Raw genomic sequence first — 27,541 nt, forward strand, 5'->3', positions numbered from 1 at the left:
CATACTTGCTTCAAGTTCTGTGTTTTAATATAAACTAACATATTTTTGTTTTAATATTTTCTAATACATACACATATGTTTATATTGTGTATTGGTATGTATATATTGTTGCAGCAAAAACATTCACATACATATATTTCATGCTAGGTGTGATTTTCAAAACTATTATTCTTCAATATAATTTTAATTCATTGTAGAATATATATGTATGCATATGTGTACGTGATTTTTGCTGGCCATCGGAATTTGATTGATTGGCTTCATTTCTAAATATATTTAATATGCATTACTTTTAATCTATCGTAATGTATTACGCAATACATTCCAAATTTAATTTCATCATGCCAGAAAAGCAATATTTTGTAAAGTTCCTAAGTTCATATTTATATAATTTAAAATATATATTTAAAATAACAGTGCAGCACAAATAAGGCAAGAAAAGTTTATCTTTATGAGTTAATTTTTCATTTTGCTACTATACAAATACATACATTTATGCACATACTTATAATAATTGTTGTACATAGACAGTTAAAATGAAAACTTATTACGACGCGAGATTTTACCCACAAGTACTTACTGACATACTTAATTTTTTCGAAATATCACATTTTTAAGCAATAAACACATACACATAACTATAGATACTTATAAAACATAAACGAAACAGCGATTTAAAGGGGGAGCCTGCTTTAGAGGCTTAAAAAATTCTATTTTTTTGAGGAGTTTTTTGGGAGGGAAAGAAATAATTGAATAAAACGAAATTTCTAGGGTTTTTAGTTATACAATGTGTTAAACATCATTCATAAATTTTTTGGATACGAAATCTTTGATATTTTGCCTTTGGGAAGCAATTGTCCGATATATCTCGTATGTGCATTTGTCGGACGGCGGGCAGGATGCAGGTCGCAATTTCTGTCGGAAACAAAAAATTCAAGAGATTTAATAATTTATCTTCTAGGTAAACTAAAAAAAATTTCCACAAAAATTGTAAAATTTTACGTTTTTTTTATAAATAGAAAAAAGTGGGTTTTGACCACAAAATTTGACTTTATGTTGTTAAAAATATGTTCAAAATTGACTTTTCTTTTCTTTTTTTTAGTTTAAATAAAATATAATTTAATACCATAGATAATAAACTTTGCCCCAATTCCATACGATGTTTAGTTTTTTTCCTATCCTGCCCGCCAATTAAGAAAAATCGTAAAAATTAAAAACCGAGAAATCGCGCGTCAAAGTTTTCGCTTTCTGCCCAAGCGCTTATATCACTCATTTGCTGCAAGACCGGCATAAATCATAAAATGTGATTTTTAAGTTAATGCTGCAGAATTGTTCGTTATATCACACTTCATGTTGAGTGAAAAATTCATATGAATACCTCTTATATGCTCCACTTGAGAAGAGGTGTAAGGTTGGATTCACCGTGTAGTCAGTTGAAAACTTTAAACGCATTTTCTGGAGAATCGATTTTTTTGACTTATGCCGGTCTTGCAGTAAATGAGCGATATATGTATCTGCTAGACGCTCGGTCACTATTTCCGCTCTAGTTTCGAAAATATTTCGAATTCCCATCTATAACTTTGGGGAAATATTCTTAGATTATTTTTAAAGAGATTTAAGCAAAAAAAAATCGGTTTTTTGAAGCTTCAAAAGCAGGCTACCCCTTAAAGGACGGCGAATAATCGCTTTACGCACACATGTACTTAATACGTCATACTCGTTGTTTTTGAACGGTTTCTTATGTATGTAGAAGTACATAGCAGCGAAATTCCGTAATAATATAGTAAACGATAATAAAAAATATGTAGTTATTATGCTCGAGACATCGCTGTCAATATACATTTTTAGAATGAGTCAAAAAGGATAAGTTGAGAACAATATAAAGATATAAAAATCGACATAATGTTAAAAATTGGATTCCAAATCCATTAAAAAAATTAATCAGCTGACCCAAAGCCATTTTTTTTGTGGTGTATTAAAATTATTCAAAATGAAGTGGAATGGAAGATGACAGCAAAAAAATAGATTGTCTTCATTTTATCGTCCAATTCATTATTACAATCGAGGACACCGGTTTCCAATTTACATTTTTTTTAATATTAACTCCTATAAATAAAAGGAAGTATACCATAACACTTCAATAATATTAGAGATAACTATCAAGCTTTCATAGTAACTATAAATAAGGGTGTCTTCTTCCGTTCATCACACATACAAAATTGTACATTTCTGTCATATTTCTATAATGTTTGCTATAAATTATTTACTATCCTTAATATTTGTACACAATAAAACATATTATAATTTAATTAAAATAAAAATTGGAAGAGTCAAGGAGTTAGATAGTTATAAATTTAAGCCGAACATGATATAAAATAAATTTCTGGGATTCGTAAGACAATATTTGAATAAACAGATTTAAAAACAGTAAAACCTGTTTTCAACTTCAAATTCACCTAATCTGACATAAATAAATTAATTAAGCTTTTATTTTTGTGTATAATTATTATGTTAAATATGTATCGCTGTTAAACATGAGGTATTCAAATATATTTGCTGAAAGCTTTAGTATTGTTAATATGAGTATATAAGTACTATATATAAATTCAATAAATAATTTATTTAATTATAATAAATAATATATTTAAATATATTTAAATATATTAATATTATAATAAATAATATATTTAAATATATTATTTAAATAATATTAATCATACTGCTACCATAGAGATTAAAATATTTTATAACCGTTATTTGGTACGTTTTGTTTAACTTAAAGTTAGTTTTAAAATTAAATTATATAATTATAATTATTGTTTTAAAACAATGTTTGAGGTTTTATAATCATAAAAAGTTATAAGGATGAATTCTTTATATTTTGTTTAATATTTGTTGCTGGTACGTAATAGTACTTAACTTGGATATCTTGCCATTCCACATTGTTTTTCGCAAGATTTCATCAAACTGCTTTATTTTTTTACATTTAATAATTTCAAATATTAAATTTTTGTAATTTGTAACACCAACTTACACTTATTACTAATTCATTTTACTATTGATTTATAAATATAACTCCACAAGCCGACAATAAATTTGTGCTTCACCTTTGTATTTCGATCTTCGTTGCTTCACAGCTTTTAAATTTTACTACGCTTCTTTGTTGAAGAATATGTTATTTTGATCTGCTTCGTAGAAGTGGTAATAATTTTTTACGAAAAAAATATTCCCTCAATCTGTATAGGTTCTAAGAAGACTTTGTTTAGTTTTTTTTAAGTATCATGCATATACATAAATATGTATACAATCTAGATGTATGTAGTTACTAAAAATGAGTATAAGAAGTACATTTGTGTGTGATATTAGATTTTATCAGATATACATACAAATATATGACATATATTGCCCATACGTTATATATTTTTATTTCTTAATATTCAAAGCTTGAAAGTGTTAAAGTATTAAGTATGAGTACGTACATAAATTTCATGCATCAGTCTAACCGGTACCAGTTCACGGGGATTCCATACAATAATTTGCTTGAAACCATTGTCTTTAAAATCATCAAATGGCATTTTCCTTGAAAACGAACCAATAAAAATTATTATTACTTCGGCAAACAAAAAAAAGCAAATTCCCTATGCAGATAATTAAGTAATATTTTCAATGCATTTCAAAAATTAAGCACTTTACTTGCACATTAACTTGGTCCTTAAATGTAGAAAATGAGTTTCTGTAACTTATAGTATTTCATAAGTATCAGCCACTCAGTGCTGCTTTAGTCGAAAGACAGTGTCCAACTTTAGTATGATCCCTAAAGGAAAATTTTAAATTTTGTAATAGATTTCGAAAGCTTCGGAGTAAACAATTTTTTATTTACATACAAATAATAAATATATTCAATATTTATATCAATCAATTTATTTACTTTGCAAAAGCACGATGCAATCCACGACTGATTATCAATAACAAATTTAGCCTTTTTGTATGCACATTAAGTTGGTCCTTAAATATGGAATGTAAAATTCGGCAACAGATGTGTAAATTCAATATTATTTTACTCACTTTATATAAATTCAGCATAACTTAAAAAAGGTTAAGAATAATCATAACGTTAATCATATGAAGAGTCAAATATTTTGTGCTATCTGTGACTAGATCAGTAGTACCGATTTATGAGTTAATGAAAATGTTGTGTTTACATATTCGAAATATTTTGAGTACAAGTACTAACCATCTTCAATAGTTATAAAAGAAATCGTTATTGTAACGTATAACAAATTTATAGTTTAGTTTTAAGGACAATTTTCAAATTCATGTGGATTTTACTTTATGATCAATTCTGACTATAACTATTAAGTCGTTGGATTTATGTATATAAATATTACATTCAGATATTTAGATTATTTCTTCAAATAAATAGTTAATATACATAATATGCAAAGAAATGGCTTGGCTTTACTAACAGCTAAAATAACATCACTCGTTTATATTTAAATTTTATAAGTATTTAATTATTGTTGTGATGACTTTTTTAAATTGGAATTTCGCTAATATTTACTAAATAAAATGAGTTTCTGCCAAAATTCTCTAACTTTAACTATATGTCCACTACATTATCTTTCCCTTCACATGCAAATACATTTCTTTGGCACCAGAACTATACTTTTTTATTTATTATATAACTTCAGTATGATTTTATTACAAATACAACTATTATATTCAATCTTTTAGTTTCAATAACGATTATCTTTGGTTTTGAATAGAGATCCGATAAAACTTTATATAGTTTCTATAATAAAGTAGTTTGATCTTTGCAACTAGACTTTCCTTATACTCACATTTCTAGAGCAACTAGAGCAGGCCGAACAATCATGAAAATTCTCGAATTTAGCTATATTTAGCTGTACATCTACCACACTATTCTCAGACACACATGCCTACATCTCATTCCTTGAGTTCCTAACTGCGCCAGCAGCAGAAAACATTGTATCCTAATTATAGATTAGTCTGTGTACCCGTACCGCCGCCTCCTCCAGTTGTGGCTGTTGTTCCAACACCGACAGCGCCATTAACATTGCCACCACATTCCCTAGCATTAAGAATGCTCACCGTATTCACACCCAAGGCACTGCCTGTTAAACCTAAGCCACTATGCTGCATTGGTAGCACAATATTGCTACCGCCCGTTAGTAATTCATGTTCTGTTTTGGCTTGTCGCAGCCAATTGCGTAGATCTCTGGTGCGCTCCACTAGACTGGTCGTATAGTTGACGGCACGTGGACTTTGCGAAACTATTGTATTTGCCGCGAGTATAGCGCCGCCCATTGAATTTTGCATGCGCCCAGTAGCAAGTTGACGATATGTCTCCAAGCGATCAGCTAGTGTTGGTATGGATTGTGGTGCATGCATAAGCGTAGCGGTTGCGCCAGCATTTTGAAGATTTGTTGGTGGTGTGGGAGCTGAATTCATACCGGTTGATAGCATGTGTGACCAATTCAACTCGGAGGGTGAAATCATGGGTATTCCTATAAATAATTCAACGTAAACAAATTAGAACCCTCAATTGTAAAGTCAATTAAATTTTATTACCTCCGTGTTGACTTTTTCCAAGTATATCGAGAATTTCCCGAATCTCCGCATTGAGAATTTCTAGATTTTGTATACATTCTGTTGATTCCTGATGATAATTCTCTTTTCGTTTGTGCAAATTGTGTGTATCGGCACCACTGGCGAAATCTGTGCTGCTAAAACCTGAGCTTGAATGTGATGAAAGATCGCTTAGCGTGGCATCGTCTTTCTGCTCTATGCCCAGCAAATCCATGTTGGGTTTCTCCTTTTCGTAAATTCTTAAAAGGCTTTGTTCCAAGTGACGTAAGCGTATAACCTTTTCGCCGAGTAGCGCACGTGTGCGGTGCAAATTTACTTCCATTTCAGTCAATTCCTTTTCCTCTTGTATAAGCTGGTCCAATGAATGACGTGTTGTGGAAGCCTTATGACGCTGTTTGATCTCACGTTGTCGTGAACGAAAATTAGTACGCTGTGTGCGTAATGATTCCTTGGCACGTCGCACACTATCTCGCTCCAAATGTATGCGGTGTTTAAAAAACTCAAGCTCTGAACTATTGCCAGCACCGGCACGATCGTTGGATATATCGGAGAATGGGTAGCGTAAATGATAAGTGGTGTCCAGTGTATTGTCAGGGAATTGATCTTCTAAATCTTCTAGCTTCTGTAGCTGATGACGCAAATTCTCAACCGGTGTGCAAGGTCGGTCGTTTTTGTAATTGTCCGAATTTAAACGTGATGTAGAAGCGGACTTCAAACGGGAAAATATTTTCTTACGTTGGCTATTACCACGTCCGTTATTATTGTTCTCTTGATTGCATTGGAAAGCAGCCTCTGAATCGGAGTTTCCATTATCGCTCAATAGTGGTGCTGGTAGGTAACGCCCCTTGCTGTAATTGTTCGATATAGTCGTGTCTGATTGGCTAATCGAAGTAGTTGTGTCATCTTGAACTTGCAAGTGCTTAATATATTTTGAAGCGATGCCCGGCTTCCGTGTTATTGATAGCTGTCCACGTTCATTTGAACGCTCACGGACCACAGAATTTAAATGCTCTTTGCTGCCGGTGACAGGCGTTAGATGAGTTTTAGGTGGCACTGGTGGTTTTGGGCTTTTACTGCCCAATAGTGTATGAGGGACTGCACTGATACTACCAACACCACCGTGCTCTTGGCAAGAAGTCGACAAAGAAAGTGAACGATTCTCGCTGTTACCGATAGATGGCTTGTTTGATATAGACCTTTCCGTCTCTGAACCTGTAGTAGTAGTATTTGTATGGAGACTTTGTTGATGTAGCGCTTGGGCCTCGCGTCGTCGATTGCGACGTTCCAATGATAGTTTAACATCAGTTTTTAAACGCACATATTTCTCCTTTAAACAGCGATACTTATCTTCTAATAAACGCTTTTCGCAACGCACCTTTTCATACAATCTATCTTCACCTGTTTCACGCATACGCTGACGTTCCAACTCTAATTCGTGCCCCAATTTGTCACGCATCTCAGAATGTTTACGTGTATGTTCCTTTTTGATGATTTCCTCTTCGCTTTTCAAGTCTCTCTCTAGATCTTGTAAAATTTCGGTGTGATTTTTTTGTAGCGTAACCATATGAGCTTTATGTTCATCTACAACCATTTTTCGTTTTGTGTTCAACTCTTCCTCCAACTGCGCCCGATACTCATTCAAGCGTGTTTGAAATGTTTGTTCCATTTCCTGTCGGTGTGATGTCAAACGAGAATCATATTCTTGCCGAATACTTTCAAGCTTGTGTTCATGGTCAATCTTGATGGCATCGATTTCTCTTTGAAGTTGGTCCTCTAAACGTTCACGTTCCTCTTTAAGTAATGCCTCCTTTTCTTTTTCAGCCTTTTGTTTTTGAATTTCGTAGTCTTTGTCATTTTCTCGGTCATTTAGCGTTTGAACACAAGTTTCTTGCTCGGCTTTATCAGTATCTTTTTTCAGGAAGCTAACAAGTTTAGACGCCACCTTTAATGTACGCAAAACGGGTTTCTCCGTTCCGGGTTTGGTCTCGGTTTGCTCCAGCTCACGATTATTTTTAGTAACATTTTCATCACTTTCAAACGGAGTAACGGCAGGCACAATTGAATTCACAGAATCCTGTTCGGATTTGTTTATAATAAAACTTCGTACGGAACTGCCTTTTGATTCCGAATCTGTGTCCTCGTACATTGGTTTAATCGTTGTAGAATTGTCTTTCAATTTTTCGAGGTAGCTTACTACAGAAACTGGTTGCGGTATGCTCCCGGATTCAGTACTTTGTGAGCGGGCTAACTCTGAAAGTTTGGCACGATCACGTTCAGGCAGATCCATAGAAAAGCTTTGTGCCTTTAGCATTTGTATTGTTTGTGCCTTAGGTACCGATATAATTTGTATTTCCTTTCTTTTTGCTTCATCATTCATTAGGAATGGGTTAAGACTACGCGGAAGACCACCTTCAGCGCCAAGTACATCGTACCCAACGCAGCCTTCATTGCCATCGTCATTATCATCATCCCAAGGATCATCATCTTCTACATCATCGTCATCTGAATACATTGATGCTTCTGGGCTTTGAGTTATTTTACGCGAACTGCTTTGGTCCTCCTCCGGAGACCCTCGTATTTTCGTCTCGTCTAAATTGAAACGTACACTTTTCTTATCCTCCATAACCTGATTTTCTGCATCATCCTTTTCGAATCGTCGTCGCATATCTGTTAAGCTTGAATCGCGCAATATGCCCTTAACGCCAGGTGGCGTGCCAGCAGTACTCTCAATAATTATATTATTTGAGTTGGAGTTCAGTAACATAGAAGTAGTGGCTTGATTCAACCCAGTTTCCATTTGCTTGCGCGATTTTAGGAACATCGCACCAGTACCGGACAACACAAAAGCTCGCTTATCTACACCACCTGTAGCACCACTGTCGGTTTCAACTTTGTTCGCTGCCAACTTCGAAGAAAAACCTTCTCCGCCAAATTTCATTGCTAAAGTTATTTGAGGGTTTGTTTTCGATACCTCGAAACGAGATCCTTTCACGGGTTGAAAGTTTAAACCAAAATTTTTACTTCTGGATTCTAAGAAACGACTAACTCCACCGCTAAACCCACTTGTGCTTGTACTATTCGAAGTCGAACCTGAATTATTTGTTAATCCAATGCCAGCAATACCCGCAGCGTTGGCTCCTATACCAGTTGCAGCAGCTACTGTTTTATTCACAGACCTTACAGTGCAATTGGTATTTACATTGCTTACCGGTGAAGACATTTCATTTGTATTGTTGGTGTTGTCGCATTCATCATTACCTTGTAGGCTGCGTATGCCTGAGTCCAGTTGCGACACATCGTCTGAGTTGTCGATGACAGGTGTGGCCGCTATTGCTGTGTGCTTTTGCCGCGCCTGTTCAACTAATTCTCGGTAGACCGCATCGAGCGGGTGGTCCCATTGTGATTGTTTCGTTTTAATATTGTAATAATAGTGTCCACATTTCTCCTCGGAATAACTGAAAAAAATGAGCTTGAGTGGTTTTAGGAAAATTTATGAAATTATAACACTGTGCAGAGGAGCCAACCGTCATAACTTCGCACAAGAGAACTCGTATTAAATGAAAATATGTATAATAAGAAAATATACATATAACATTAACTAATAATCTAATCTTTTTACACAATGAGCTTGCGTTAAAACCGAACTTCTCTGCTTTCACATGTAACACATCGTTCAGCTGTCGCTGATCTCACTTCTTGCGATCACCAATCACAGAGCTACTACCGAGGCTCAAAACATTTAACAATGAAAGGAAAATAAAATGTTTTTACTTTGTTCTGGTGGGAATTCATTAAAAAATATGGGACAGTCTGGCAGGCAATTTCTATTTGGATTTTACAGTTATTTTCACAATCGAAACGTAACTATAAAATACTACTGCCGAAGTATCAACGCCGCGTGTCTAGAACAAACAAAATTGTAACATTGACGTTGGTCATTGCTGGACTACGCCAATGCTTTGAATAGTTGGGTCAGGAAGAGAGCATAGTCACAACAACGAATCTATATTTTTTTACAGACAACCGGAACAAAATCTAAATTAGTATTGTTCCTCAGCTTATAAATTGAGAAAAAACTGTTATGTATCTTTTTTGTAGTAAAATGAAATTAGCTTATATGTATCTGTCGATATCTGACAATTGACATAACGTAAAATTACCAGTTGCTTGTTTAGAATAATGACAGTCGGCTCATAAGTTATGTTACGATTCGTACTTTCGTTGTTATATAGTTATATATTTTATAGCAATTAAATTCAGCGCAGAGGGTACATACAAACATACCATATTTTCCAATCGGTTGGCAATGCCTGCATCAAGCCTTCTTTGGCCAAATATAGTAAGTGAGGTTCTTTAACTGGATCAATGCCAACCATCAAAGCATAATCATGGATTTCTGGAAAGAAAAAATATTTATTTGTTGTATTTTTATATTCAAAAACTTAGATAATGTAGTAATATGAATACATATAATATATTCTCATATATAAAGTCAAATTTTTTGAAGCGTATTGTGTTATACGTATATCTGATGAGCAAAGTAGTAACTTAAAGGCTGGTTCACACCTTTAATTCAAAAAATTTGCGATCCCTTGCGTACATTTATCATTCAAATAAATTAACACAATCTTTAAATGTGTTGACAAAATACTTAATCAAAGATCCGTTAAATACAGTGAAATATCGAATGAATATGAAGCTCAGAAAATAACGACAATTTTTAAATTTCTCGGATATGCAGTCCAATTGTTTTATATTGTCTTGATAGAAAAGGTCTACCAACAATGCCGACATTAAAAAGAAATAAAACACTCAAATCTGATCAAAATGTTTTTTTTTTTTGTTATGCGGATAATTTTATGCCATTTATGATTTGAACTAAATGTCGACCAACCACGGCTTCGGTGCAGAATTTTTGCGCTGAATTTTTTGCTCCACTAATCGATTTTAAGAAATGTTTCGACGATCGGAAGAAGCGCTGGCATAATTAGACCATTATATCAAATGCTATTTTGAACATTAATGTAGATGAATGAAAAGTAACTTTGGGTTAGATGTAAAGTTAAAAAATTACTAACCAATTTTTCATCATCCAAAATAGGAATAGGAAGGACTCAAAATAAACTGAAATTGTTTTCTTCCACAGAATTAAAGCAATTTTTGACTTATTTTTAAGACCAGCATTTCGAGTGTTAACAAAGCACTGCTTTTTGGGGAAAAATGCTGTCACAAATACTGTTAAATTTGGGCTCTAGGGAAATCAACCGTTGAAAAATGATTTGCCAAGTTGGAAAGAGACAAAATGAGCACTAAGGACAATGAAGGCAGCGGACTCCCTAATGCAGCAAAAGCTCTGTGCAATTTGGATGCCGCGCAAGCTCATAAAGTCGGCTGGCAAGGTTATGGTATCAGTCTTTTGTTATAATATCGACTGATTACTGAGCCATTTATGATCCATTGCACTTTGTATTTGGTTGCAGTTCTATTCTATCATTCCCCACATTTAGCAATTGAATTATTTTAGACGAAGGATCAGTTTAAATATTGCACTGCTCCCTGTCGCGATGCTTTGAGGACGAAAATGTCAATGTCATTTTTTGTTGTGATATTATAAATATCTGACGGGTTCGTCCCCAAAAAAACTGCCTGGTTCAGGAGCTACAATCAATATAACTCATATACTAAGTATGCATGTATACGAAAATTAGTGTTCTCCCTTATTAGCTTTGTGTTGTTATTATACTCTTACAATCAGTTGCTACAGAGTATTTTAGTTTTGTTCACCTAACGGTTGTACGTATCAACCAAAACTCATCGAGATAGATATAGAGTTATGTGTATATGAATAATAAGGGTGATGAGAAAAGTCGGTTGACTGTCTGTCCGAGAAATATTGATGAAACTTGGTATGTACAAAAAAACTTCAACATTAACCGAAAACATGTAAAGTGTCATAACTAAGGGCTAAATTAAAATATAAAGTTGTAATTTAGCCAGCGGCATCTGTGGGAAAAATTTTTGAAAAAATGGGCGTGGCCCCGCTCTCTTATAAGTATAATGTATATATATCCTAATCCACTAAAGCTACAACAACAAAATTCGCCCAGCGCAAATACTACAATAACTCCTACCTATAGTGTGGACAAAATCGGATAAAAACTCCGTTGACTCCCCATATAACGGTACTTCTGAAAACTATTAAAAATGCGATAAACCAATAACTAAATGCGCCAGAGACGCAAAAATTTTACGCCGGGATGGGATGACAAAGCTTTAAGGGGGTTGGGATAAAAATTGGACGATGAGCGTGGCACGACCGCTTTTTGGTGAAATCGCATATTTCGGGACCCGACTCACCGCTTTCCATAAAATTGGGTATGTGATATTTTTTGTATTCCTATGTCACATTGTGAAAGTGGACGAAATCGGACAACAACCACGCCTATTTCCCATATAGCACAATTTTAAATTCCACTTGATTCTTAATTTTCCAGTATACAAATCAAAAAGCAATTAATACAACGGGACTAAACTTTGCACGAATAATGGCTTTAGTGTATGCCACTTTATGAACAAAAATTGTTCAAATCCAATAATAACTTTTCAAGCCCCTAGGTACCAAATATTTGGACCCCAAGTACCTATAGTTGATTTTTGATCGAAACTATCGGACAATGTGTGAGATATACTTTATAATTGAAATTAAGGGATAGTACTTCTCTAACAATGGTATGTCTGTATGTTAGCCCACATATCTTATATATAAAAATAAGTTGGACTTTTGTCTCTCGCTAAACCATTGCATGAAATGAAAAATAGCCTGAACCACTTTTAAGGTGTTCCAATGAGGATGGTTTATAAAAAAAATTCAGAAAATATTATTTTTATTATTTTTTATTTTTTTATTTTATAAATTATTTGTACAATACTTAATATTCTACAAATAAATATCTAGCAGCACTAGCAGCAGAGGCCTTCGGCTGTCAGAAAGTGTTCATTTTTAACCGACTTACAAGCGTAAATTCATAAAAAAAAAATCATTACCTATTTATAACAGAGAATGTTAAATTTAGACAGAGAATGTTATATAACATTTAGCTAAGCACAAGAGGCAAGTTATAGCGTGAATAATAACAAAAACAACATTTATTTTTGGATGCGCCAAGGCACTGACAAGAAGTTTCCTGCAAATTTAAAACTTGCTAATATAACAAAATCCGAAAAGATAGCAATAGCAGCTGTTTCGTCAGGAATTGATGCAACTTTTCTGACGTATGGAAAAACTGCTCATTTATCTTTTAAACTTCCGTTATCCATAAATCTTGAACAACAATCAATATGTTCTATCTGCAAAAATGGGTCTCTTGGTTAACTATTGCAAGACGCCTCATTGATTATGTGGGATGAATGCACCATGAGCCATAAAGCACATATAGAGGCCGTGGACAGACTATTAAAAGAAACTTCTCTGCTCTCATGGGCGAGAACTTTTGTATTTGCTGAAGATTTCCGACAGATTCTTCATGCCATTAACATAGGTACGCGAGCAGATATCATCAAAGCATACCTTATCTTCATGGAATCACTGATGGTGATTTTCCACAGCAGCTGCTAAAACTTGGGGAAGGAATTTTTCCCACTCCAAATTTAAGCAGTAATTGTAATATTCTTCTGGATGAGTCTATAGGCCAAATAGTCCATATTTTAGAAATTTTAATAGATGCAGTATACCCTGACATCGAGAAACTGGACGAACAGGAATTTCAGTGCTTGTGTCCTAGGGCAATAGAGTCACCCAGAGATGATAGTGTAACGAAATAAACGATCTAATTAGAAAGAAATAGAAAAATACCCATCGATAGACACCCTAGCTAATATCGAAAACACAGTCCATTGTCCTCAGGAGTTTTTGAATTCATTAAACCCTTCTAGATTGCCACCACATGAATTGGCTTAAGAAATTAGAATTCCAATTATGCTTTTGAGGAATTTAAGTCGTCCAAGCATGTACAACGGGACGCAACCATTATCACCGGCCCAGCAGCTGGTCAACTAGCTCATCTATCGACGAATCCGATGATTCCAAGTAATCTGCCAATACCATTTAAACGGCATCTATTGCCAGTAAAAACATCTTTCGCTCTAATTACAAACAAGTCCCAAGGCCAGACCAGGACCAAGGGATTGACCTACGAAAAGAATGTTTTACTCATTGCCAACTGTATGTTGGTCTATCCCAGGACGAAGGTCTCTAAAATCAATTTATGTTGCTGCCATAAAATAGAGAAAGTATGGATGGGTGTGTACAAAATTATAACTTTTGAAATGATTGTTTAATACCCGTGTCAAGCCAGGGCGGGCTGCTAGTACCTAATATAAAGATAATCGGACTTCCGGGTGACTCTATACCGCATGTATCGGCCAACATGTGAGTTATCGCAATGAAAATGAGCTAGTGTGTTGTACTCATGACAGTGCCTAAACTAAATAAATTTGAGCGAAAACTTGACTTACCCCCCACATAACTAACATCCGGCTAACTTTACTCTATATGATTAGATTTTTAGTATGTGACATGTTAATGGTATGTGGTATTGGGAAAAACATACTATTGGGATGTATATGCTATTGGGATGCAACATAATGGTTTTCGTTTTTCTAACAAACCGTATGTGTCTGTCAGTATATTTTGTATATGTATATATAAAATGGAGGATGGAGTCATGTGTAGAAGTTCACGCAAGTGAGGAAAGTTCTCTGATCGCCATTCACTTGGGAGTGGCCAGAAACGATTATTTTACATATGACTCAAGCAGCTCACGACTTCCGGTCTTTGACCAAGTATCCTCTGGGTAGCCTAAGAACATCCGTTTGAAGGCGAGCTAAAGTGAGAAGGCGAAACATCCCCACCGCAGGGTTGTGCGTTGGGTTTGCGATCCGCCACGTAAAAAATCATACCAATGAAAAGAAACAACAAGCATCGGATGAGTGACCCCCCTTTTGATGACGACCATGGTAGACGGAAGACACGTCTCCAGTGTTTTAGACTTGCGTACGCTCCGAGGTCCTAACATCGACTCGAACCACTATCTTGTTGCAGCCAAAATTCGCAGCAAAAAAGGCACGTAAACAAACGCAAGGAAGGTTTGACGACGAGAAGCTGCAAACATATCAGACAGCCGAACGATTTTCTACTCGACTAGCACTCCTGCTCTCTGAGACCACTCGTGAACAACTCGGTATAAGGGAACTGTGGAACGGCATTTCAAACTCCTTACGTACAGCTGCAACCGAAACCATTGATTTTCGGAAAATGCAAAACAGCTGGTACGACGAGGAGTGCCGTGTCGCAGCGGAGAGAAAACAGATTGCCTACATCGGAACGTTACGATCGAGCACAACACGTGCGGGATGGGATAGATGCCGAGAGTTGAAGAGGGAAACGAGACGCATTTGCAGAGAGAAAAGAAAGAGGCCGAAGGGCGTGAGTTTGATGAACTTGATAAGCTGGCCGACAGGGATAATGCTCGAAAACTTTACGAAAAGATGTAACGACTAACAGAAGGTTTCAAAACCGGAGCATACTCTTGTAGAACCCAACGAGGTGATCTAGTAAACGATGCCCAGAGCATACTTAAATTGTGGAGGGAACACTTCTCCAGCCTACTGAATGGCAAGGAAGGTACAACGGCAGGAGATGGCGAACCCGATTCTCCAATCGATGGCGATGGAGCAAACGTTCCATCGCCCGACCATGAAGAAATTCGAATAGCAATTACCCGTCTGAAGAACAACAAAGCGGCGGAAGTCGATAGATTGTCGGCCGAGCCGAGCTATTCAAACACGGCGGCGAAGAACTGATAAGGAGCATGCATCAGCTTCTTTGCAGCATATGGTCGGACGAAAGCATGCACGATGATTAGAATTTAAGTATGCTCTGCCCAATCCACAAAAACGAAAACCCCACAATCTGCGCCAATTACCGTGGGTCTCCTCAACATCGTTTATAAGGTTCTATCGCGCGTATTGTGTGAAAGATTAAATCCCACCGTCAACACACTGATAGGACGTTATCAGTGTGGCTTTAGACCTGGAAAATCAACAACCGATCAGATTTTCACCATGCGCCAAATTTTGGAACCCACGAAAGGTTCTTCGTCTATTTCAAAGCTGCTTTTGACAGCACGAAAATGAGCTGCCTTTATGCTGCGATGTCTAAATTTGGTATCCCCGCAAAACTAATATGGATATGTAAACTGAAGTTGAGCAATAACAAAAGCACCATTAGGATCGGAAAGAACCTCTCCGAGCCCTTCGATACAAATGCTGCTGGAGAAAATAATTCGTGCTGCAGAGCTTAATTGAGCATGTACAATCTTCTATATGAGCGTACAGCTGCTGGCGTACGCCGCTGATATTGATATCATTGGCCTCAACACCCTCGCCGTTAGTTCTGCTTTCTCCAAACTGGTAATGGAAGCGAAGCAGATGGGTTTGGCAGTGAACGAGGGCAAGGCGAAATATCTCCTGTCATCAAACAAATAGTAGTCGCACTCGCGACTTGGCTCTCACGTCACGAATTTCCAGGTGAGTTTATACCTCATAATCGGTTAATAAGTATTTACTGACTTTTTGTCTGATACCGTTCCTTTCATTACACCTTACAGATGTTTACTCTGCAGATAGAATATTTAACCCGGCGTCATTGTGGCTACTAAATAGAACTTGTCCGTTGGGGCCGGGTGTATTTTACCCGTGGACATTGCTGAACACTGAATCAATGTTATGTCAATACTAGTATGCTAATTGGCTAATAATACATATTACTTATAATAATTAAACTTAATTAAATTAAAAACTATTTATTCTGAGATCAATCAATTTTAAAATCGCTCGGGTATCAGATACCCGGCAAAAATGACGCAACTATACAGTTACATATATAGGTATGTTTTTATAATTAAAACCTGAAAAACATTACCGGCCAACGGAAATAATCAATAGCCGAATATCGTGGAAAAGGTGAGGCAGAACTGAAAAAAAACAAGTTAAAGCAGGTCAAAACTTAAGGTTATGTTGACAGTTCTCTTCGATTATCGAGGTGTGGTGCACTCCGAATTCCGGCCAGATAAACTGTCAAGAAGGAACACTATTTGAGTGTTATGTGTCTTTTGCGCAAAGTTTTCGTAAAAGAGGTCGGAATTATGGGTCGAGAACTCTTGGTTTTGCACCACGACAATGCACCGTCGCATATTGCTGCAACCATAGTATTCGTCTGACTTAACTGTTTCAAGGATTAGATAAAACGTTGGCACAAGTGTATTATAGACAAGGGATATTACTTTGAGAGTCGTCGCTCTCAAAGAGTTTTTGGATTATAAAATAAGAATTTTAAAATTATGAACAAAGACTAATAATTTTTTACTCATAGTAGGATATCATTTATAACAAGGGTACACTGTTTGTAAAGTCTCCGACGCTCACTTCAAAGTTCAGAGTACAAAAAGTTTAGAGAGCTTAAGAGAGGTGAATCGAATAATACTCGTAAATATGCACTCCACGGTTTTGTGTAGATTACGATAGCTATTAAAAATTTAAGCAAAATGAACAGCAGTATTCCGAAATAATGCATATTTATTTTAATGGAAACTGCTTATAAATTTTTTTATTGAGTTTGAGTTTTCAGAACTCGGTTTAACGAACAACTTTTTAAGATTTTCAAAAAGAAACCAAACACTTATAATTTTACGTTCTGGCCCAATATTTAGCTCTATTATAAGGGTTTGCCATTATGTCTTAAAAAGTAAAAAGGGCAAGTGACCGCCGTGCCTGACTCGGACAAATTTCAGTCGAGATTTATAATTGAAATTTAAAGATAATAATCCTGATAGCACTATGTCTTTGTGGTACAATTTTCGAATTTCCAGGTGACTTTATACCGCATAATCGGCTAATAACTTACTTTTTGTCTGATACTGTTCCTTTCATTGCACCTTACAGATGTTTACTCCGCAAATAGAATATTTAATGCTATGTCGTTTGCTCTACCGAAGCAATAACAACTACAATTATAGCTTCACAAGTCCATTTCTTATTGCAGCTATATAGTTACATAGGTATGTTTTTATAACTAAACCTGAAAACATTACCGGCCAACGTTTTTCATTCAACGGAACGTGTTGCTAGTTTTTTTAACAATCATTAGTGTTTTTTTTTAATTTTTGGGCTAAAGGAAAGTTAAATACGTGCGGTTCCAAAATCACTAAATTGTTCGAAAAATTGTGACGCGTTAACGTCTGCTTTCCGATTACCAGGATGTCATTGAACGTATTATTACTGACGATGCGTCTTGGATCTATGCTTACGACCCAGAAATAATCAATAGCCGAATATCGTGGTAAAGTTGAGGCGAAGCCGAAAAAAACAAGTTAAAGCAGGCCAAAAAACAAGGTTATGTTGCCAGTTTTCTTCGATTATCGGGGTATGGTGCACTCCGAATTCCGGCCAGCCAAACTGTCAAGAAGGAACACTATTTGAGTGTTATGTGTCTTTTGCGCAAAGCTATTTGTAAAAGAGGTCGGAATTATGGGTCGAGAACTCTTGGTTTTGCACCACGACAATGCACCGTCGCATATTGCTAACTGCTTATAAATTTTTTATTTGAGTTTGAGTTTTTTACTTGAGTATCTTAAAGAACGAACAGGGGGGATTTGTCAGAACTCGGTTTAACGAACAACTTTTTAAGATTTTCAAAAAGAAATCAAACACTTATAATTTTACGCTCTGGCCCAATATTTAGCTCTATTATAAGCGTTTGCCATTATATCTTAAAAAGTAATAATAAAAAGGGCAAGTGACCGCCGTGCCTGACTCGAACAAATTTCAGTCGAGAGGCTCAATTGTCAACTACTTTTTGCAGCAATTTGCATTGTATATCGTTAATAACACGCCGAATATTCTCTTCTAAGTTGTCAATCGTATCTCGCACAAAAAATAATTAATATTTTCTTTAACATTTTCAGCTTCAAGTCTCAGTCAGCGATTTGAATGTCAATTGTTTTTTATGTCAGTTTAAATAACTTTTAAAAAACTTGGAATAACTTAAAATTTATGATTAAATAATGATTTCGTTGGTCAAAGAAATTGTGGCCCACACTCTGTTTTTGAAATACAAGGTCTGTCGCAAAAGAAACAGAACTTTTTAAATATAACTGTTTCTGGTGGCGCCACCTATTGGTGGGCATATGAAATAAAAAGTTTGATCTCTTGTTGACATTTCGTAAAAATTTTAAGACAATTGATGTTATCGATCAAAAAGTGACAGCAGCTTTTGGTCATCGGTCGTAAAATGCATTTTGAATAAAGAGTAAATATTAAATTTTGTTTTAAACTTGGGAAAACATTTACTGAAACATTTCAAATGATGAAAGAAGTTTATGGTGATCAGTGCCTATCCCGTAGTAATGTGTATGAGTGGTTTAAGCGATTCCAAGAAGGTCGTGAGGATGAGAGCCATCACCGAAAAAAAGTCGTCTTCAGAAGTCAAAAATAAAGACAATGCTGATTTGTTTTTACGATTCCGAGGGTATTCTACACCGAGAGTTCGTCCCACCTGGCCAAACGATTAATGCTGTGTTTTACCTTGGTGTTATGAACCGTCTTTTGTCACACATTCGACGTGCTCGACCACAATACCGTGAGGCAGGGTACTGGCGCCTGTTGCACGATAATGCGCCGTGTCATCGGTCGATACGAAAACAAAATTTTGCTTGTTTAAGATTCAACACCTGACAATACACTCGGCGCGTCTATCGATCCACTTCAGACCCTTAAGCATGCAGAAGTGAAGGACTGGACGCTGCTACATAAAGTCAGCTTGGCTTAGTTGTTAAAAAGTACACGAAACAAAAGAGACTAAGGTTAAAAGCAGGAAGTTTAAAATTGTTAGCAAATTGTTACTAATAAAATTAAAGGCGGCAAAAAGTAGAATATGTACACATATAATCGTATTTGCGCCCGAGTACTTAATGTTATAATGTATAATATATAGTATACAAGTATGTATTTATGTACATATAAGCATAAATGTGCAGTGTTACTAACCTACAAGTAAGCACCAGGCAACTGTAAATATAAATTATATATGTATAAATATATCTATATACCATACATATCCATATATGCTCTTATATATATCAACACATCAGGGTGGAAGGCAACGACCACCCTAAGGTTCATATTGAAGTCTAAACAAAATTTTACTGCTTGGCCAGTCGCAAATTAAATAAAAACTCTGGAAACGAGTTCGTATCCACCACCCAAATATTTTATGCCTGTTAGTAACTTGAGTAAGTACATTTATTCAAAAATAAATTACAGAAATATGTACATATGTATATACATTCTTTGTACCGAAGACCTTAACGATAATGTCTACTGACATGTCAAACGGATGATTCTATAGATGAAAACATCAAAAAATCCACAATCGATTATAATAGGGAGATATGTGAATGACACTCTATAAAATAACAATAAGTCCCGGGACTAAATAAGAAAAACACATTTTTTTGGCAAAACTTGACTTTATTCATCAACATAGTCTCCTTTAAGAGCAACACAATCAGTCCAGCGCTTCTCTAACATTTCAATATCTTTCTTATAGAACGATTTATCTTTGGCCTCGAAATAAGCGTTCGTTTCGGCGATGACTTCCTCGTAGAAGTAGAATCTCTTTCCTTGGAGCATTTTTTTGAGGTATGAAAACTGGTAGTAGTCGCTGGGAGCCAGTTCCGTTAATATGGTGGGTGCGGAAGCAATTCGAAGTCGGTTTGTTTCGGCGAAACAGCCTCAAACAGCGCTCAGAATCAACGACACGGTGTCGTTTTTGATCCACCGTGAGCAGGATGGAGTCATGTGTAGAAGTTCACGCAAGTGAGGAAAGTTCTCTGATTGCCATTCACTTGGGAGTGGCCAGAAACGATTCTTTTACATATGACTCAAGCAGCTCACGACTTCCGGTCTTTGACCAAGTATCCTCTGGGTAGCCTAAGAACATCCGTTTGAAGGCGAGCTAAAGTGAGAAGGCGAAATATCCCCTACATAGGGTTGTGCGCTCGGTTTGGGACCCGCCACGTAAAAAAACAACCCCAGCGAATAGTAACAACCAGCCTCGGATGAGATACCCCCCTTTTGATGACGGCCATGGAAAACGAAATAAGGACTACGAATTGAGGGCATGCACCTGGAATGTCCGGTCCCTTAATTGGGAAGGTGCCGCTGCCCAGCTGGTTGATGTCCTCGTGAAAATAAAGGCTGACATCACCGCCGTCCAAGAAAAGCGATGGACGGGACAAGGACAAAGACGAGTAGGTCCTTGTGGCATTTACTACAGTGGCCATATAAAGGAGCGCAAGTTTGGTGTGGGATTCGTGGTGGGAGAGAGACTCCGTCGCCGAGTACTATCATTCACTCCGGAGAATGAACGTCTAGCCACAATCCGCATCAAAGCGAGGTTCTTCAACATATCGCTATTTGCGCCCACGCCCCGATGGAAAAGAAGGACGATGTGACCAAAGATGCCTTTTATGAGTGCTTGGAGCGCATTTATGAGAGATGCCCCCGCCACTATGTCAAAATCGTGCTTGGCGACTTCAACGCCAGGGTGGGCAAAGAAGGTATCTTTGGCACTACGGTCGGTAAATTCAGCCTCCACGAGGAAACATCCCCAAGTGGGTTGAGGCTGATCGACTTCGCCCGAAATATGGTTATCTGTAGTACTAGATTCCAGCATAAGAAGATTCATCAAGCTACCTGGCTGTCTCCGGATCGAAAAACCACCAACCAGATCGATCATGTTGTGATAGACGGAAGACACGTCTCCAGTGTTTTAGATGTGCGTGCGCTCCGAGGTCCTAACATCGACTCGGACCACTATCTTGTTGCAGCTAAGATTCGCACCCGCCTCGGTACAGCAAAAAACGCACGCCAACAAACACAAGGAAGGTTCGACGTCGAGAAGCTGCAATCACCGAGCGATTTTCTACTCGGCTTGCACTCCCGCTCTCTGAGAGCACTCGTCAACAACTCGGTATAAGGGAACTGTGGGACGACATTTCAAACTCCTTACGTACAGCTGCAACCGAAACCATTGGTTTTCGGAAAGTGCAAAAGAACAGCTCATACGACGAGAAGTGCCGTGTCTCAGCGGAGAGAAAACAGGCTGCGTACCTCGCAACGTTACGATCGACCACAACACGTGCGGGATGGGATAGATACCGAGAGTTGAAGAGGGAAGCGAGACGCATTTATAGACAGAAAAAGAAAGAGGCCGAAATACGTGAGTACGAAGAGCTTGATAAGCTGGCCGACAGGGGTAATGCTCGAAAATTGTACGAAAAGATGCGACGGCTTACAGAAGGTTTCAAGACCGGATGCCCAGAGCATACTTAAATTATGGAGGGAACACTTCTCCAGCCTGCTGAATGGCAGTGAACACACAACGCCAGGAGAAGACCAACCCGATTCCCCAATCGATGACGATGGAGAAGACGCTCCATTGCTCGACCAAGAAGAAGTTCGAATACCAATTACCCGGGCGGATGGATTGCCAGCCGAGCTATTCAAACACGGCGGCGAAGAACTGATAAGGAGCATGCATCAGCTTCTTTGTAAAATATGGTCGGACGAAAGCATGCCCAACGATTGGAATTTAAGTGTGCTATGCCCAATCCATAAAAAAGGAGACCCCACAATCTGCGCCAACTACCGTGAGATTAGCCTCCTTAATATCGCGTATAAGGTTCTATCGAGCGTATTGTGTGAAAGATTAAAGCCCACTGTCAACAAACTAATTGGACCTTATCAGTGTGGCTTTAGACCTGGTAAATCAACAACTGACCAGATATTCACCATGCGCCAAATCTTGGAAAAGACCCGTGAAAGGAGAATCGACACACATCACCTCTTCGTCGATTTCAAAGCTGCTTTCGACAGTACGAAAAGGAGCTGCCTTTATGCCGCAATGTCTGAATTTGGTATCCCCGCAAAACTAATACGGCTGTGTAAACTGACGTTGAGCAACACGAAAAGCTCCGTCAGGATCGGGGAGGACCTCTCCGAGCCGTTCGATACCAAACGAGGTTTCAGACAAGGCGACTCCCTATCGTGCGATTTCTTCAATATGCTGCTGGAGAAAATAGTTCGAGCTGCAGAACTTAATCGAGCAGGTACAATCTTTTATAAGAGTGTACAGCTGCTGGCGTATGCCGATGATATTGATATCATCGGTCTCAACACCCGCGCCGTTAGTTCTGCTTTCTCCAGACTGAATAAGGAAGCAACGCAAATGGGTCTGGCAGTGAACGAGGGCAAGACGAAATATCTCCTGTCATAAAACAAACACTCGTCGCACTCGCGACTTGGCACTCACGTCACTGTTGACAGTCATAACTTTGAAGTTGTAGATAATTTCGTCTATCTTGGAACCAGCGTAAACACCACCAACAATGTCAGCTTAGAAATCCAACGCAGGATAACTCTTGCCAACAGGTGCTACTTCGGACTGAGTAGGCAATTGAGAAGCAAAGTCCTCTCTCGACGAACAAAAACCAAACTCTATAAGTCACTCATAATTCCCGTCCTGCTATATGGTGCAGAGGCTTGGACGATGACAACATCTGATGAGCCGACGTTGCGAGTTTTCGAGAGAAAAGTTCTGCGAAAGATTTATGGTCCTTTGCGCGTTGGCCACGGCGAATATCGCATTCGATGGAACGATGAGCTGTACGAGATATACGACGACATTGACATAGTTCAGCGAATTAAAAGACAGCGGCTACGCTGGCTAGGTCATGTTGTCCGAATGGACGAAAACACTCCAGCTCTGAAAGTATTCGACGCTGTACCCGCCGGGGGAAGCAGAGGAAGAGGAAGACCTCCACTCCGTTGGAAGGACCAAGTGGAGAAGGACCTGGCTTCGCTTGGAATATCCAATTGGCGCCACGTAGCGAAGAGAAGAAACGACTGGCGCGCTGTTGTTTACTCGGCTATAATCGCGTAAGCGGTGTCTACGCCAATTAAGAAGAAGAAGTGAGCAAACGCGGCACCCACTTTGACAACAGCTTCCTCATAGACAAATGTTCATGCAAAATAGTGTACACACTGCCGTATAATATCTTTAAGGTGTCAGCTATTTCACGCAATTTCAATTTACGGTTTTCAAAAATGATTGGTGGATTTTTTTCGGTGTCCGGTGTGATTGCCTCATTTGGCCGGCCAGAGTGTTCAGCATCTTCAGTGTCTGTAAGACCACGTTTAAAGCCAGCATACCGATTTCCCGTAGCACTTTTCAAGCCATTGCTGAGCTTGCACTGTGTTTTTCTTTATCAAAAAGCAATGATAAATCAACACATGAATCTGTTTCGAATCCATTGTTTTGAGAATTTCAAGACAAGCGTCACTTGAATCACTGTAACTATTGAAGGTTGGTACTTATGAAAAATCATACGGAACTTTTGTTGGCAACGTCAGCTATGCGTCAGTCCCGGGACTTATTGATCCAAAGTAGATTTCAAGGGGAAAAACTATCATGCTAATTTTTTAAACTATCGAAACTATCAAGTGGTTCGACTACAACGCTTCATATTTTTGAATTTCTATATAGGCACCGCATTTCCACCGCCTCTGATGTTATCCTTTATAATTTATTTTTTATATCCTATACGTCAAGCTTTATAGATCTCCCATTGCTCTGCAGTGTAATGTCTGATAATGACTTTTACTAATCTTATCTTCAATATTAATTTCCCGGTCCGACTATCGATAGTCTTGCGGCTCTACTACAACACTTCATCTTTTTGAACTTCTATATAGCCACTGTATTTTACCCGCCTCTGATTCTACAAGTGATGCTCCAGCCTTAGACATTTACGTTTCATGAAGCTGAAACTCAGCCTAGATAGATCTCTCATTGCTCGGCAGAGTAAAATCTGATAAATACCCTAGGCTTTTTAATGCAGCATTACCATCTCTTCATGAATTCTTTAATTGTTCTGCATTCTTTTAACTACCTTAGCACCGAAACTTTCCTTGTAAAAAATTTGAAAATGTAAATGTAGCATAAGTAAATGACTAAAGCAAGTTAGACTTCGCGAACCGACTATGTGAAAAAATATTTTTAAATAATGTTGTTATTGATATTTTTTCTGTAATATTCAATTATTATTATTTAGACATTTTGATAATTTTTATTTTTCGTAAATCAAAATTAGAAGATGATAACATGTGAGTGCAGCTAGCATTAAAGACTGATTAAATCACTCTGGCGATGAAGATTATTCTTTGTAAATTTTTGATGAAATATTTACCATCACTTCAAAATTATTTTACAACAATATTTTTATTGCTTTTTTCTTCTTCTATTACCATAATAAATCTTTCCAGAAACTGTTTTCGATTTTTGTTGCTTACAAATCGTAAAACGTAACGTGTTAAAGTTAAACCTGTCTGAAACCCGTTCAGAGATGTTAGCTCTATTATAAGACATTTTCTATATGAATTAAAAATTATATAAATAGATGATATGTGTGTATTTCTTAACTTACCTTCAGCACTGGGTTCAGTCTCATCAAAGACCTCTTCACATATAACCGATGTAGAGGGGGAGCCGATGCCCGTATTTCCAGAGGTCGATGCTGATGTGGATGCCGATGCCGAACCTGATGCCGATACCGATGTTGATGTCGCCATTGCGTTTAAGTATCCGTTTTAAATGTTCACAAACCACAACAGAATGGCAAATCGATTTTCACTGTACTTTCTCACTATAACTTCAGTTATGCACACTTTTAGATTACACTTTTATGATGATGCTGCACCACAAGTGCATATGCACGTACCAGAACTTAATCGTTGCGAAGGTTTCGAGGATAGATTTTATGCGACTTTTCCCATGCACTTACATTTATTCCTTCTTTGCCTTTACCTTCGCCAATATATACATACGTCTGCCAGTGTATTGGAATTTTGAAGACGAGTCACGAACAATGCACCGATGACCTAAAAAGGGGGGCACAATGGGTGGTTACGAAATATTGAGCATTTATGAGTGTACATATGTACATATGTATGCATTAGTTCATTTACGTTGTTAATGTCACCGTTGTTGCTCGGTGTGCTTTACCCAAATTGTGTTGTGATTGGAAGGGCTATGGTAGCTACTGTACACCCCCAGAAAAACAAGAACATCAATGCATATACATATGAGATACAGAATTTCACCCACACTTGACAATAATTTTGGTAAATATGCTTTAAACTTTTTAATTATTTGTATTTTACTTTATTTGCAATTGTATGTATGCAAAAACATATGTATGTTTAAAATAATTACTATAATATTTGAAAAACTGCTAAAATTCCTTGAAATATGTGCTAAAAACGGTTATTGATTTTCCGTAAAACCCAACACTTGACTGCTTGGTTTCTTAACTCAAAGTTGATATTATTAGGCACACTAAATTATTTAAGCACGTATGTACATAATTTTAAACAATTTTTATGATTTTCAACAGATTTTTACTTATAAACTCAGTATTACTTCATTGACTGCTGTCAACTTTAATTTTCAATCGAAGAAATATTTTCACCGCTTTCTGGAAATAACGTCTATTCTTCTCAAACCTCTTAAGCTATACTGATTTTTCGAAAATGTGCAATTATCGTTTGAGCCGCTTTCACTCTTCTATTAGAAAGCACTGTCAATATAAAGGTATATACATACATAAATGTGTGCACTTGTATATATGTAAACATTTTCGAAAACGTCCTTTCGTCGAAAGCTTTGCGCATGTCTCGTGAGGGTTGTATTCGTTTGCAGTCATATGGTTTTCCTTTCTTTACATTTGACTCTATTTTTGTTTTCATTCAGTTTTCATTCACATCGCTGTCTAGTGATTTAGTTAAAATTAAAGTCTTATATACATACATACAAACATACGTAAATATGTAAGCGCCGACACTGACAGGCTTGTTGTTATACGAACGTACATATTAATTGGTTCGGCTGCAGCCGCAAAGTCGCTAGTTGGGAATTTATGGATTAACCATTACACTTGTATTACGCTTTTTATACTCTGGCAAAATGTTCCAACAGAATATAGTAGCTTTGCTCACCTAGAGGTTGTTAATATCTCTTAACACTAATGCACGTAGATATAAAGGTGGTATACATAGAAATCATTAGGATGGCGAGCCGAATTCAAATCCGGGTGACTGTCTAAACGTCCACCTATGCAAGCATTAATTTGAGTAAAAAGATATTTTAATTAGTATTGAGTGCTATTGCAAAAAAAAATAATATTAATTAGTGAAAGGTTAAAATTTTTTATAATTAATAATAAACAAGTTAGAAAGGGCTAAATTCGGGTGTAACCTGTAACTTGCAGGAATCAAAGTCCGTTAAAATCCTTCCGGTGGTGGTAAAACTTTATGTTAAAATTTTAACATAGTTGGGAAAGCATTAAACTTATTTTAGTTCGCTTCAGCTAAAACTACTTATATTAAAAACACTAATATAAATAATTTTTAAGAAAACCTGTCTCTCAATTTTATTAAAATAACTTACACATTTGCCGATATATATACTGGAATTTCGAAAATCTTTCTATTACGTATACGATTTAACCCATTTTTAACATTCAGGCTTACTATTCTTAAGAAAGGAGTTTCTCCACATTACTAAAATAACGGTTAATCCAAGTAGAAGTACGTTTTCCAATAGTCGTTTTGTTGCCATGTTATATTTGTTCAGTATTGTTTGGCATTATTAACGCCAAAGAATGGTCAATATAATCAGACCACTAGTACTGAGCGTACTATTCGCAACACCTTCACCCATCTTGAGACTGAGCATTCTTTATTGGATAATATT

At 36.9% G+C, this 27,541-nt stretch overlaps 1 protein-coding gene and 1 long non-coding RNA gene across 7 annotated transcripts in view; both read right to left on the reverse strand.

The window, feature by feature from the left end:
- Window positions 1-792: 792 nt before the first annotated feature.
- LOC125778391 (uncharacterized) lies at window positions 793-2,649 on the reverse strand. Its single transcript, XR_007422677.1, has 2 exons — window positions 1,524-2,649; window positions 793-1,259 (listed from the first exon to the last, which is right to left on the reverse strand). It is a non-coding gene; the product is annotated as an uncharacterized LOC125778391 (long non-coding RNA).
- A 25-nt stretch (window positions 2,650-2,674) lies between these two features.
- The window catches only part of LOC105233476 (uncharacterized), a 29,144-nt gene continuing 4,277 nt past the window's right edge, over window positions 2,675-27,541 (reverse strand). The window contains exons 1-5 of one of the 6 annotated variants that reach the window (XM_049455671.1): window positions 26,151-26,356; window positions 25,215-25,668; window positions 9,895-10,006; window positions 5,593-9,065; window positions 2,675-5,528 (exon numbers count right to left, since the gene is read on the reverse strand). In XM_049455671.1, coding sequence (XP_049311628.1) covers window positions 4,999-5,528; window positions 5,593-9,065; window positions 9,895-10,006; window positions 25,215-25,359 — 4,260 coding nt within the window. In that variant the 5' untranslated portion in view covers window positions 25,360-25,668; window positions 26,151-26,356 and the 3' untranslated portion in view covers window positions 2,675-4,998. Of the gene's footprint in view, window positions 5,529-5,592; window positions 9,080-9,894; window positions 10,007-25,214; window positions 26,357-27,541 lie in introns of those variants that run through there. The other 5 variants (XM_049455670.1, XM_019992903.3, XM_011215572.4 and 2 more) reach the window with 5 other exon arrangements.

This window comes from Bactrocera dorsalis, chromosome 4, assembly GCF_023373825.1.
Source record: "Bactrocera dorsalis isolate Fly_Bdor chromosome 4, ASM2337382v1, whole genome shotgun sequence".
NCBI classification, from domain to species: Eukaryota; Metazoa; Arthropoda; class Insecta; order Diptera; family Tephritidae; genus Bactrocera; species Bactrocera dorsalis.